We start from the raw sequence: 14,324 nt of genomic DNA, 5'->3' as shown, positions 1-14,324 counted from the left end.
TTGAAACCCCTGCCCTGGTCAGTGCCCTCCAAAAAACTTTAATCTTCAGTCAACATGCATATACTGCTTTCCTGCGAACGGATCATGGGAAATAAACAATGATTTTCCCAGTTAAGTGTGTTCATTAGTCATATGAGGCTTCCTGCTGCAGGCCTCATAAATCATTTTCTCTTTTGGCTTTCAATCTCTCTACTCTCTGCTATATTGTTATCAACCTCTCGTGGTAACAGACTGTCCGATTCTTGTTGCTGTTACTTCGTAACCTGTTGTGCTCTAATGACTTACTCTGCTTTTCTTGTTTTTTAGCTCAGCCACCTGCCTGCCCTCAGGTTTTCCCTGCCCAGCCCTCTGGTTGTCTTGTTTCATTCCCTGAACTCAAATATCGAGCACTTTTTTTTTTTTTTCATCGATCTGCATTGTGGGGTCCAGTCTATTTCTTTTTAAGCTTTCTTGACAGTTCAATATGTGATTAATTATAAAGTACCTACTTAGCCCTATTGATTTACCCCCCAAAATAAATCATCACTAAATATATCAATATTGAATATTACTATAGGTATCAGTTTCAGTTGAGATCCCCTGTTCAGCTCACTTGCCTATTTATTGGGTCAATATATTATTTTCTTACGTAAAAAGCTGCAGTATGAATTGCAGGTTTCCCCATGCTCGATAGATGAAAAATTGCTCCTTTTTCCAGTTTTAACTTGTAAACAATGAGATGTAGTACCCTGTTGTAACACAGATATCCTTGTTCAAAACAAAAAAATATTTATAGGCTATAATAATATGTCGAGTCTGGTGTGCATGTTGAAGTATTAGCCTACATAACACATTGTTCCCTGTGGATTACAGAACAAGTTCCAGTTCTCTAATTCTCTCAGAGAGTTCATTAACATTCACCACAGATGCTAATTTCATAATTGTACTGCCTCAGCATAAAAAAAAAGAACTGAAAACACTCTGCAAGGTCATATCTGAACTGTGCTGCTCTTCTTGATAGATAGATAGATAGATAGATAGATAGATAGATAGATAGATAGATAGATAGATATCCTTCACTACCCTGTAATGTATCAGTACCATAGACTGTAAAGTATCAAAGATATTTTCTATTGTTTATAAACCGTCTTTGTCAGTACCTACTGCAACAATTACAGTATGTAACATTCAATTTCCATTAGTGATTTCAGAAGAAACCAATGAGCCTGGTTTGTTTTGAGTCTTCGTAGCTTCTCATCAGTCTTGTGCAGTGGCATTTGCTGACTGCAGCACCTCGTACACGACTGACAAATTTGACCCCCCCCCCCCCCCCCGCCAAAAAAACAAACAAAAACAAAACAACAACCTCAGGACTTCCTCTCAACTCTGTTTTCAATACAAGTTCACGGCTGAAGCTAAATATCTCGGAAACCCGTGAACGCAGCACGGTGCCACGTCAGCTGATCTGCGCCGCATCCCTGTCAAAACTCACGTGAGTCCCTGCGTCACGTGACAGTCTGGACCTGGACCCAACATGGCTGCAGCACCACAGTGAGTTTACTCCTCTGACTCTCGACTGGGTATAGAAAATGTGTTTTAATTTAAAGGCAGGTCACTTACGGAGTCGTTTTAGCTGTTTACCGCCACAGCGCAGCGGCACATAGACGTCACTTCGCTGTGGTATCTATGGGTGACAGTAAATCAGTTGTCATGGAGATATAGAGTTACTACACTGTGTAATTTAAAACCATGTTTTCAGCTCTATGGTTTTCAGGTGCACTTTCTCTTGGATCTAGTGAACTTTCTCCTCGTTAAAGTGAAGACAAGACTTGTCAGTATTTACTGCTGCGTTCAGTGTCAAGTCGAGCAGCTCAGACGTTCAGTTTACTTCCTGTCACACGAGTCAGTGTCAGTTAAAGTTGATGATTTAGAGAGAATGAACCAGTGTGTTAAGGTCCTCCATAGAGATTAAGAAATGCGTGTTTATCTTAATGCTTTACAAAGGTTTGAAGAAGAGAAAGAAGTGTGCAACAGTTCACAAGTAATAGGCTAGTAATTTAGATAGAAGGTTTTTATAGCCTAACTGATTTGCTAACTTCTTTTCAAAAGCTCAAAAAGTGACAATTCAAATTCATTCCTTGAGAGGTTGTAGCCTACCTAACCTTGAAGACTGGATTAGAAGTGATAATGAAACTCTCTGAGTAAAATAAAAAGATCAGTGCTTTCTACTCCCTCATTTTCAGACATCTGCCTTTGGTAATCGTTACAGTGAAGGTTGCTCATGTTTCATGGTGAATGTGCCAAATCTGAGCCACTGAGCTAAACTACTGGTGAATGACTAAGCTTTGTAGGCTACCTGGTCAATTTATTGCACCCCACTGCTAAAATCATCAACACCAACAGTATAATTTTAGGTTTTCTTCTCTCAGGGCGACATAATGTTGTTTTGGTGTCAACATCATGTACTATGGCTACATCAAACAGTGCTGAGCTGTATAATTATATAATGATCAAGAGAACAAGTTTTATATTCTTGTACTGATGATACATAGATAACGCCACGTAAGAGAATCTGCTTTGATAAATGTCAGCAGTCAGCAGATGTAAAACAATCTCTGCCTGAGATCTCCTGCTCACAGATTACTGCGCACGTTACGATGTTATATAATCCAGTGCAAAATTTGAGACTGTGCCTCCACAACGTAACCTCAAGTTTAATAAATGGCTAAGATCACTGACACAGTGAGGCTTGGGATTTCAGTTCAGATCATGTTTGTGTTTTCTCCATCAGTAACACCATTTATCAGCTCCCTATAGGCAACCTGTCGTCTCAGTTACACCTGTAAAGTCAGTGAACGATACAGAAATCCTTGAGCCGTAAAATACTGTGAGGTTATGGATTAACCTTTGGTTCTTTCCAGACTGAGTCAGATATGTTCTGTTTGTTATCTTATCTCTAAGGACACAGCCAGAGACCAAGACCTCTCAGTTACAATGTGGTCGATTTCTTACTCTCTGTATCCTAAACCGTTCTGAAGGCTGTGGTTCACCCACCTCTTCAGGCTCAGATCTACTGACCAAATCCTGAGGATTCACCCCACAGAACATAGAACGGTCTCAGCTCACTGCTCTGTGGATGCATGAATCTGAAGTCTCCATAAGATCATAGTGAAATGCAATCAGAAGAGCCCCCCATGTGTATAGGAATTTTGTTTTCTACTGTAATTATGGACAATTCAAGTTTTTTGTACCTAGGGTTGTGTGAAATAGTCATATGATATTAAATCTAAGCTATGTGGAAACGTGTTTTAGAAACTTTTAAAAATAGTTTTTAAGTAGGCTACTAGTTGACTGAACAAGGATGTCAGTCACTGAATGATGGTGAGACAGTGAGGGTCAGATTTATGCCACTCTGCCCAAGTGCTCAGCACCACCCAATCCCCTTTCTCCCTGCCCCTTCAGACCTGTCTACTGGCTGGGTAACGACACCCTGAGGGTGTCTGCTGCCCTTTTTGCCGAAAACCGTCAACGACTGTGCCGAGGACTGAAAGCCAAAGAGGGAGTGGTGCCAAAGTCAGTGGTGGTGCTGCAGGGAGGAGAGCAGAAGCAGAGGTACTGCACGGACACAGACCTCCTTTTCAGGCAGGTAAGTTGTCTTTATGTGACTCTGGGATTGCTGCAAAACTGAGGCTCAGATGAGGGTGGAAGGTTTTGCATTTATGAATCCGTCTATGTGACTCATACAGGTCCTGAGCCATCTCAAGTTAAAAGTCACTGGGCTCATTTCCTCTCTGTTGGTTGTTCCTTGATCCCTAAAAACCTTCAGAGGGTTTTCTACCGAGGTGACCTCACCGCACTTCTGTCAGGATCCGTCCACACAACGACGTTCACTATTTTTAAACAAAACGATTTCTGTTCAGGCACCTGTTTAAGCTCCACCTCAGAACTGAAATCTGTGTCTCTACATGAGCAATCAAGTCCATCCAATCCAGAGTGGTCTTGGTGGGAGGTGGAAAAGTAAAGAGTTGAATTTGAAATGAAAACATGGTGGTGTGGACGTAGCCTTATAGTCGGGTCCAACTCTGAGCTTCTCTGATAGTGTTAATTCCTGCTCTGTATTCACCAGTAAATCCAACTGGTCTGATAAGAGACAGCATCATCTCCTTTCCTCTTGTGTAATAATCTAACCAGAATATGCTGACACCCTGCTTTCTTCAAACTGACTATTACTGTTTCCTCCACTAATGTTCTGGCTGATTGTCTCACTTCTGTAGGAGTCTTTCTTCCACTGGGCCTTTGGAGTGACTGAGCCTGACTGTTATGGAGCCATTGATGTGGACACTGGGAAATCCATCCTTTTTGTTCCCAAACTGCCTGAAAGCTATGCCACTTGGATGGGAGAGTGAGTCACACTAATCCTCAAAGAGCTGTGGACATGGCCAACAATCATCAATTGTTGGCCATGTCAAACAGCAGAATCATATTTGTATTAGATTAGTTCATTATATATCATATTCAGCCAAACTATATATAAGTTTCACCTCAGTGATACATTTGACCTCAGTGATACAAATGCCCTTTAGTATTTTCAGTGCACATGCTACACAATAAATTTAGATGTACAGTATGTGTTGATTAATTTTCTTGGACATTTTTAATCCTCTTGTGAAATTCTAAAACAACAACTTGTCAAAATGACACGAACGTGCAGAGGAACAAGAGTCATTTACACATCTGTCTACTTTCTTTGAAAACCTGATGACGAGCTGATCGCTGCACTCGGCAGATTTTATGAGCACAGTTACAAAGAAGTTAATGAGTGAAACTGTGATGCTGCTGAAACAACCTGCAGATTCTTGACCATGTCACATGTTAGTACTTCTCTGATCTAAAACCTCAATCTGTTGTCAGCTGATGGGTCACCCAGGAGATACGTGATCAGATTTCAATGCACTTCTCTCTTTATTCAGTTTGTTTAAATTTTCTTGGTCTGTTTTTGTTCTTTTCTTTACCACCTGTGTGTTTTGTGTGTTGACAGGATCTTTTCTAAAGAGCACTTCAAGGCAAAGTACGCTGTTGATGAGGTGAAATACACCTGTGATGTAAGTCAGTCTCTGCTGCTGTTGGCCTCCGTGTGTGTGTGTGTGTCTGTGTGACAGAGAGTGACCTTGTAACTGAACCTTGATGTGAAGTCACCCAGCTATGAAGTAACAGGAAAGGACATCAGTGTCTCCATAGACTGTTTTAAAGGTGAAAGTCATCCTTCTCTTATTTGAACCTCCTGGCAAAAAGAAAACCCAAACAAACAATGGTTTTGGTGTCACCAGAGGCACCAGATACACTTTGGTCCAGAGCCTGGACCTGCATCATTATCTGCTCAACTAAACGATTTAATTCAAGGGGATTAAAACAAAAATAAACATGCATGGATTTCTTTAGACATAATCTCTACAGTCTGTGTGCCTTTTGCATGTGTTTAGATGTGCTTGTGCACAGATTTGTGTGAGAGGATGTAAAATCTTTGGGGGGAAAGTCATGACACCAGTGGATGTGTGAGAAAATGTTGACAGTAGACGTGCTCAAACAAAGATTGTAGAGCATCAGAGTGATAATTAAATTTGTTGCAACAGTTCAGCAGTGTGCACATCTCTGGCCACCAAAACTCTACAGGGGGGTTGGTTTTGATTTTTCACTCTAAATGTGCAACCTGCACCTTCGTCCTCTTCTTTTTAACCATCTAGTCTAAAAATACACCCACCTCTTCAAACTGTCTGTACTTGCGTACTTTGAGACTTGGTAGGTGTTGACAGCAGATTCCCAGGAGAGATTTATTAGACGGCTGACAGCTTTTTAGACATGTTGAAAATGTGCACGTTGACAAATCAAAATAATATTTTCAGGCTACAATAAAACAACTACCACCGGCCAACAAATCACTGGGAGATTTGCATTGAAAATGATCACATTCAATTTCTATATTCACGCTGTAACCCTGTGATGACTCACCCGCTGATATTTCAGGTATTTTTACACCTGCCTGAGGTGTTAGATTTTCTAATTAGTCACAGTTTGAGGTGCAGCCTCACTGATCTGCAGTTTAATATTAGAAAACATGAAATCATACAATAACTGCCTCTGCGTTTGTTTAGCTAATTCTGTCATCTAATGAGACACAGACACTAGTATTGACAGTTCAGTTGGCAGTGCTGCCTACAGAAGGACTAAAGAAGCAACAATGTGTAATACACCAGGTAAAAGAGACCAAAGATAAAACATGTCAAACATGATGCAAAAGTATTTGACAACAGGTAAAGAGCAGCAATTGAACATGAAAGAACAATAACAAAGAAGGACTTCTCTATCTTAAAGGTATATCTCAACAATTTGGCAAATGCACCTATTGCCATAATCCCTATAGTTCCTATTTCTTGTAATTGTCGGTGCAAGCTGTTTTGAGATTGTCTGGGCAGAGACGCGAGCTGTTCAGCTAACACAATAGAGGCTCATGGTATTTCTACGTTTCCCTCATCAAACTAAATACACATTCCAACAACTCCAAAACGCTCTCATGGACAAGTTGTGACCTGCACATTCGCCACGCTGTGAAATAATAATGCATTATGTAATATTACGACACATGAAACAAATACTTTTGAAGTCATTCTGCCGAGCAGTCGTGTCAGGAATGTAGTTCCAGCTACGCATTTGCCTGGAAAACAACTCCGTCTTGTAACATTCCATTATTATTTCATAGCGTGGCGAATGTGCAGGTCACAACTTGTCCACAAGAGCGATTTGGAGTTGTTGGATTGTGTATTTGATGAGTTTGATGAGGGAAAGCCTGGAAATACCGTGCGCCATGCAGAGCTCACGTCTGCCCCGCGGGTCTAAAAATACCTTGCTCCGAAAATTAAAAGTAAAGAACCTACCCCTAAGACTATAAAGGTTTATGGCAATAGGCGAATTTGCCAAAATGTTGAAATATCCCTTTAAACATCCCAAAAGTTCATATTTCAAATTATTCAATGCAGGAGTTTGTGGAGAAAGATCATGTTTGAAGCATCTGGCAGCTAAGTTTATTGCTGGTAGAGGTTTCATATCAATATTTTTGTATCTGTTACAATACTGTTGGAAAATTTCAAGTATGTGCAGCGAGTCACACTTGCCCTCAAATTTATCTTTCTCAGCTGAAAGTCAGCTCTTCAATTTCAAAAATGATCACATTGATTTTTGTTATTTGTGAGTTTTGTCACACTTCAGAAAAATCCTCATTACTGTGCAAACTTCAAAGTTCAGTTTTTACTGACTATGTTTTACTCAGCTGCGAACTGTATTTGTGAAAAGATTTAAAATGAAATGCATTCGGGGCGGAGTTTAGCTCAGTTGGTAGAGCACCCGCCCCATGTGTTGAGGCTATAGTCCTCGCTGCAGGCGGCCCCGGTTCGAGTCCCGCGTCGGACGGCCCTATCCTGCATGTCATTCCCCCCATCTCTGCCTCCCATTTCCTGTCACACTCTCAACTGTCCTATCAAATAAAGGCATGAAAAGCCAAAAAATATACTTTAAAATGAAATGCATTCAAGACTTATTCATGTCTCTCATTTTTCATATTTTAAGTCAAAACGTGATGAACAATATTGTCACAGCTGATCACCAATTAAAAATGTGTGGTCATGTTAATATCTAATCATTTAAACCGTGGCAATTAGTCCAGTGTCTAAAAAACAGCAGAGACAATGCAGTGAATGCTTTAGGAAGCCAGTTTTAATAATAAAGACAGCATCACCACAGCACCTGCGAACACAGTCAAGGATCTGTTATCTGACATTTTGGCTGTCGGCAGAGGAGTAATTAATATTGTCTCTTGAGCTTTGTCATTCAGTTTTCTGCCGAGTACAGAGAGACCGTGAAGCCACAATGGCGCCTGTCAGAGTGACCTTTATTCTGCAGCATGAGAGGAGAATAAAACTGGAACTTGTTGTTTGTGCTGCTCTGTTGTTGTTGTTGTCTCTGTCTAATTACTCCATGTCTTCTTCCATCCAGATTGTTGATGTCCTGTCCAGCCTGAAACCAGCTGTGCTCCTGACTCTGGTATGCATCACGTACTCCTTCCTGATTCCAGCCACTGATACATTTGCTCAGTAGCAGGTGACGGCTCACAAGTATTTTCCTGAACCAGTGTTGGTTGGTGGTTTGTAAAAGTTCCAGTCAGACCCTGTGTTAGCTGCTACTGAAGACGTATTGTGAGACTTTAAATCAAGTCCCGTGACTAACTCTACAGTTGTTCTTTGGTTGAATATAAACCAACTTAATGCACTCTACTGACACTTGAATGCACTCATCATGATGTTTTTCTTTCCACACAGCGAGGACAGAACACAGACAGTGGGAGCATCTGCCGTGAAGCCTCCTTTGAAGGAATTAGTGGGTGCGTTTAATTGGCATCAATTTGCATTAACATAATTATACTTTGTTTGTGGAGGCTATTTTTTCCTTTTGGAACCAAGGATACAACAGACTGTTGTGAATACCGATTGTTACTGATTAAACCCATTCTGAATATAATTAATTAAGCAATGAATCTAGCTTTTGCTTGTTAGTAGTCGATTGATGGCAATGTTACTGTTGTCCTTAGCACTGGTCTTTGTTCTTGTTTTAACTACACAGTTTTATCTACACCACACTCTGACCCCAACTGCTTTGAAAAATAACTAAAATACTTATTTCAAAGGTCATATCATCAGATGACTTTGTATTAATTATGCTGTTCTTTCTTCTTACTTTTTTTTTTTTTTTTTACATCAGCTTCCAAGTAAACAACACTCTTCTACACCCAGTCATTGTGGAGTGGTAAGTAATCAAAAGTTGTTTTATCATATTACTGACAAAGTCGAACCAAAATATGAATGAAGACCAACAGTGTTTTCACTCAGATTCTTTTAAAATATAAAAACCTCTGCAATTACAGCTGCCTAGTCAGGTAACTGTGTGTGTACAATCAGAAACAGGGGCTTCTCTCTGAGTTGTATTTTCCTCCGTCTCAGAGTCAGGAGCCAGTGCGCACAGATGTAATGGACTTCGTGCTCGCCTGCTTGTCCTTGGCATTAGTGTGCACCCTCCAGATGAATTGACATTTTCTGAAATAAGGAGGAATGTTTTGCAGGCACACCTCCTGGGGAGACAGACTTGATAGATTGATTTAACTTTCATTAGCGTTGCTATTGGTTACCACTGCTTTGTGTAATTTGCTATCTATTATCTATTATCGTAGAGATCCGTAATACTCTCCAGTATGTATTTCAACCCAAGCTGTTTAAGGTCCAGCTACTTTTCATCTAACTCAAATAAATAAGCAGACACAACACTTGATTTGTAACATGGTGAAAAACCCTAAATTTAAAGACTGTGTTTGATTCTGTTCTGGTTTGATACACTGTCATCAGCGCTGCAGCGCTAGATTATGAGATCATTTCCCTCTCGTATTTCAACAAATGACAGATCCCTTTTTATAGGCAACATCTCCGGGAAAGATGGAGGAAACATTTGTTCTCTGCATCAGGTGGTCTTTAAGCCATGTATACTCGCATAGGCTAATCAAAATACAATTGCAGCATTCCCTGAACTTAAAATGTGAGTTGTATGAATTCTTTATGGTGCTCGACTGTACTGACTTCATAGTGTGCATCAATAAACTGGTAGTGTTATGATCAGAGCGGGAGAGATCTGGTGTCTCACTTCTTGATGTCTTTGTCTGCAGCCGTCTCCTGAAGACTGATATGGAGCTGGAGGTCCTGCGCTACACCAACAGGATTTCCAGTGAAGCCCACAAAATGGTGACGTCCTTGTTTTTCAGTTACAATTCATTTTAAATCAAACAATAAAAGACAGAAATGGAAAGTTAGAGCTGTAAGTTAACCACCTAAAGTGTCAAGAGACAGTGTATTAAGCAGCTTATTCAGTATAAAACCAGCACAAAGTATTCAAAGATGTCAGGACCCTGAGGCTATAAACTGTTTAAATGCTATAATTAACAGATATAACCTTTGACCAATAAGCTGCAACATTAAAGGTCGTGCACAGGATTTAATTTTATTAGTACAAATAACTTTCAAGGATCCAGGAGCAGTTAACCATACAAGAAATCTGTCTTTTTAAATCGCTGTTAATATTAAGTGTGATCATTAGACCTAGAGGTATGTTTTACCCATGATTCCCTAAAGCTACCCATTTCAGTAGATTTGTGACATGACATGAGTTAACGTGGTAAAATGTTCTCCCAAATCAATAGTAATACTACTACTTACTATACTAACCACATGCACTGTAATCACACTCTTTAACTGTAGATCATGAAGCATGTGAAACCTGGACAGAAGGAATATGAAATGGAGAGGTAAGTGCTTCATTGTGTCAGTGTATCAGCTGATGAATTTGCATGATTCAGACTTTACACCCTGCTGGTTCAACCAGCAGAGCGTATAACTCCAATAGTGTGTAATTGTTTTATAGGTACACAGGAATAAGTGTTCTGTACTCCTCTGCCTGTTGGGACTGTATTATGTAATAACACCTGCTTCACAGGCCTGTTGTGATAGTGGTACTGTAAATGTGGTACTGTCAGGTGACCATCATGCTTTATTGTCTGCTTTAAATGTTTTAAAATCAATAAAAAAAAAGGGACAAGATGTGCAGACAGATTATTGTGGACAGAGAGCTGTAATCAAATCAATGATAAATCTAGTTGAAGAACTTAAAAAAACACTAATTTTACCAGCACCTTCAAAAGTGGCTGATTGTAGCATGTAGATTTAAGTTATTACATTATTATTTCCACTTCAGACGTCAACCAGTGACAGTCTCATGAAAACTGATTTAGACAGGATTCCATACATGAAGGAACCAATCCCATGAACGTGCACTAACAAACAAACCAAAACGAATAAAAGATGCTAACACTAACTATTCTGATATATCTGCTCAACGCTAATTTTGGTGCGTGACAAACTACTCGCTTGTTTTAATACACACTGCACTTTCAGCACTCACCAAAGACTGGTCAGTGCAGAGAGTACGAGTTTGAATTAGCACAGCCACTAAGACTGTGTCAGCCAACTCAGACTACCCAGACTAATGAGGAATAATTCCTGGTTCTGCTGTTTGTCTGTGGGGAAAATCAGATTTACCTAAATATAAATAATAGCAGAGTGTCTGGAGAGAGACCTCAGGAGACTGTGGACAATTATATGAAATATTATATGTTTTTATTACAGCTGTTAGTCACACCAACAGGAAGAACCAGAAAAATGTCCAGTAAAAAAAAAAGTTTCCTTTTTCTGACTTTTGTTTTCCAGCTTGTTCCAGCACTACTGCTACACCAAAGGAGGGATGCGCCACGCCTCGTACACCTGTATCTGTGGAACGTAAGGCTTTTTCAATTAGTCCTGTACCTGCTTTATTCCTGACTTAATTTCTTACTGTAAGTGCTTTCTACATGTTGTATTAATTGTACACGCATCTGAAATGCTCTAATAGCAAGAACAATATACAGCAGAACATCTTTCAAACCTATGTGGTTTTCTGAAGCAGAGGAGGTGTCGCTCTGTGACCCTGCTGAGTCTCCAGCATCTTGTCGACTGAAACAAATCATGTTCACTAACACTGTACATCACCCATGGATGAAGAATTCTGAGATGTTGTTGTTAATCATGTTACTAAAGGTCATGTATAATGAGCACCTTCAGAGGAAAATTGTCAAGGATGCATGTTGTTTTGCATTATTTTGCATCTTGCAAGGACGATGCTGTCCTGAAAAACATTGTTCACTTCATTCAGCTGTAATAAATGCTTTATATTAGTCACATTTAGTGCAGTTACTACTGTGTAGTGCAGTTGTTATTAGTAGTGTTACTATTTATCCGTTTTTAAACTCATCAATGCATCATGTGTCCAACACTAGGGGCCATAATTCCTCTGTTCTCCACTATGGCCATGCTGGGGCTCCCAATGATAAGAAAATTGAGGATGGAGACATGTGGTGAGTAGCTTTCTCAAGAGAGCAGGAGCAGGAGCTGTAGTGTCATTGTCAGACTAATTGTTGCATTGTTACAGTTCTGTTAAAGTTGTGATCTTGTGTGTTGCTGCCATCTGTGAATGTCCATTACTGTAAACAGCTCAAAAACATTTTGGGCACAAACTCACAGCACTTTGGAAATACATTTGACTGAATCAGTGCTGATGTCTTGTGCCCTGCAGTCTGTTTGACATGGGTGGAGAGTACTACTGCTACTCTTCTGACATCACCTGCTCCTTCCCAGCCAATGGCAAGTTCACCCCAGACCAGAGGGCCATCTATGAAGCTGTCCTCAAGTCATCCCTAGCTGTCATGGCTGCCCTCAAACCAGGTTAACATTGTTAAACTTATGACTTATACAAAAGTAAAGTGAATGAAAGTAATCATACTTGGCCTTATCTTTCGTTCCCATACATATGTATTCTTGAATCCTTTGGACTTTAAAATTGGAGTCCATGCAAAGATTTTTCTGCTTTTCATAAACAAAGTGTTTTTCGTTGAAGGTGTGAAGTGGACTGACATGCACCGCCTGGCTGACCGGGTTCACCTGGAGGAGCTGGTGAAGATCGGCATCCTGAATGGCAGCGTGGAGGACATGATGAAGGTCCACATGGGCTCCGTCTTCATGCCCCACGGCCTGGGACACCTGCTGGGTATCGATGTGCACGATGTGGGAGGCTACCCTGAGGTGAGAGGACACAAAACTTGAAATCTCAGATTCCTCACCTTAGGATGAGGACATGAGAGAGCTGTGTATGTTGACTTGAACAAACTGTGTTGCTCCTCAGGGGACAGAACGCATCGATGAGCCTGGACTGAGGAGTCTTCGTATGGGCCGCCTGGTGCAGGAGAGGATGGTCCTCACTGTGGAGCCTGGCATCTACTTCATCAACCATCTGCTGGACCAGGCCCTGGCCAACTCCACCCAGAGCTGCTTCATCAACAACCAAGTGCTGGCCCGCTTCCGTGGGTTTGGAGGGGTCAGTCTGCTGCTTGTGCTGTAGATGGTTTATCGTTTGTAAAGATTCATTTCATTCAGGGTTATGGTGCCTAAGCCATCGTGTGATATGAGGAACTCCCTGGGGGACCTCCTGACTTGTGAAAAACATGTTTTTGGCACTAATTCCCAAATTCACACAATTTAACACAGATATCTAATAGGGTAAGATGACAAATTCATGACATTTGATCCACCATATTGAGCAAATTAAGTTTTTATGTGTGTTTCAGAATTTAGCATCCACTGAGTTTGCTTTTTAACATCTCTCTCTTTAATTCTAATGTTTAACTGACCACTGTTTCACTAATGTGTGCAGGTTCGCATTGAGGACGACATAGCAGTGACAGCAAACGGTATGGAGCTGCTGACCTGTGTCCCTCGCACCGTGGAGGAGATCGAGGCTTTCATGGCCGACTCTGGAAAAACTTTCAGCCCCGTCGTCACCAATGAGAAAGTCTGAAAATCAGAGCTGTACGCTGCAGTGGCCTCTCAATCATATCTCACTTACACAACAGATTAATGATGAATAGAATTAATGCACGACTGAGCAAAACAAGCCAAAACAAGACTTTCATACAGTATTTTCTTTAAGGTTTTCTAATGGTTTGAAAATCATGATGTGAAGTGTTAGTAACAGTCACTGTAGGGGTGACTGCTGCCTTAGTCCAGATTTCTGTGCCATCACAGAAAAGAGATTCAATCTAATCTTTTAAAATATATATATAATTCTTATTCTTCTATGTGTCTCTTTGTAAACATTCACAAAGACCTTGTGAAATTAAATGAAACATTTAATTTGCAACTGTGTTTGTCATTTTTTTTGTATTAAAAACAATCATTTTATAAAACTCATACAAATCAGTGTATCCAAAGTTTTTCTGAACCAGGCAACTAGAGCAGACTCTTCTCTATTGACAGATGAAAATTTCCTAATAGGTAATAATAATTGTTTAATAATTTAAAAATGTTTTTGTCTGATAGCTTGACTTCTCTTTATCACTAGTTTTACTATTTCAGATAACAGATAAAGAAGTTAGGAGATGTTCTTTTACCTTTTGACCGGTTGTCAACCTGCAGCCGTTGACAGTCAAAATATGTAAAGGTAAAAGAACATCTTCTAACTTTTTTGACAGTTTAAAAGAAAGAATAAAACTATGGATTTTGCCCGAGTCTGTGCTGGGAAACAACAACATTTATTAGAACAAAGAGGAAAAATAAACCCCAGGAAATTAAACAATAAACCAAACACAGTAGAGCCTCACAGCGAGCTGCCAC

The 14,324-nt window shown here is 40.2% G+C and overlaps 1 protein-coding gene across 1 annotated transcript; it reads left to right on the top strand.

Annotated features, from left to right (window-relative positions):
- Window positions 1-1,490: 1,490 nt before the first annotated feature.
- On the top strand, window positions 1,491-13,851 carry LOC146989928 (xaa-Pro dipeptidase-like). Its single transcript, XM_085766343.1, has 15 exons — window positions 1,491-1,530; window positions 3,442-3,625; window positions 4,254-4,381; window positions 5,018-5,081; window positions 8,023-8,070; window positions 8,346-8,407; window positions 8,785-8,829; window positions 9,737-9,812; window positions 10,326-10,372; window positions 11,331-11,399; window positions 11,936-12,013; window positions 12,232-12,380; window positions 12,553-12,737; window positions 12,838-13,029; window positions 13,366-13,851. Exons 1-15 carry the CDS (start codon window positions 1,514-1,516, stop codon window positions 13,507-13,509), a joined length of 1,488 nt encoding a protein of 495 aa, XP_085622469.1. The 5' UTR covers window positions 1,491-1,513; the 3' UTR covers window positions 13,510-13,851.
- The last annotated feature ends 473 nt before the right edge of the window (window positions 13,852-14,324 follow it).

This window comes from Trachurus japonicus, chromosome 3 (assembly GCF_045865225.1).
Source record: "Trachurus japonicus isolate A0001 chromosome 3, Traja_1.0".
NCBI lineage: Eukaryota > Metazoa > Chordata > Actinopteri > Carangiformes > Carangidae > Trachurus > Trachurus japonicus.
The sequence above is the reverse complement of the archived record's forward strand: the minus strand, read 5'-3'. Positions and strand labels throughout refer to the sequence as shown.

Bases quoted from the DNA above. Each gene is read 5' to 3' on its own strand.
- LOC146989928 (XM_085766343.1), top strand. The intron at 8,071-8,345 runs GTATGCATCACG...CTTTCCACACAG, and splicing joins CAGCTGTGCTCCTGACTCTG to CGAGGACAGAACACAGACAG. The intron at 12,381-12,552 runs GTTAACATTGTT...TTTTCGTTGAAG, and splicing joins CATGGCTGCCCTCAAACCAG to GTGTGAAGTGGACTGACATG.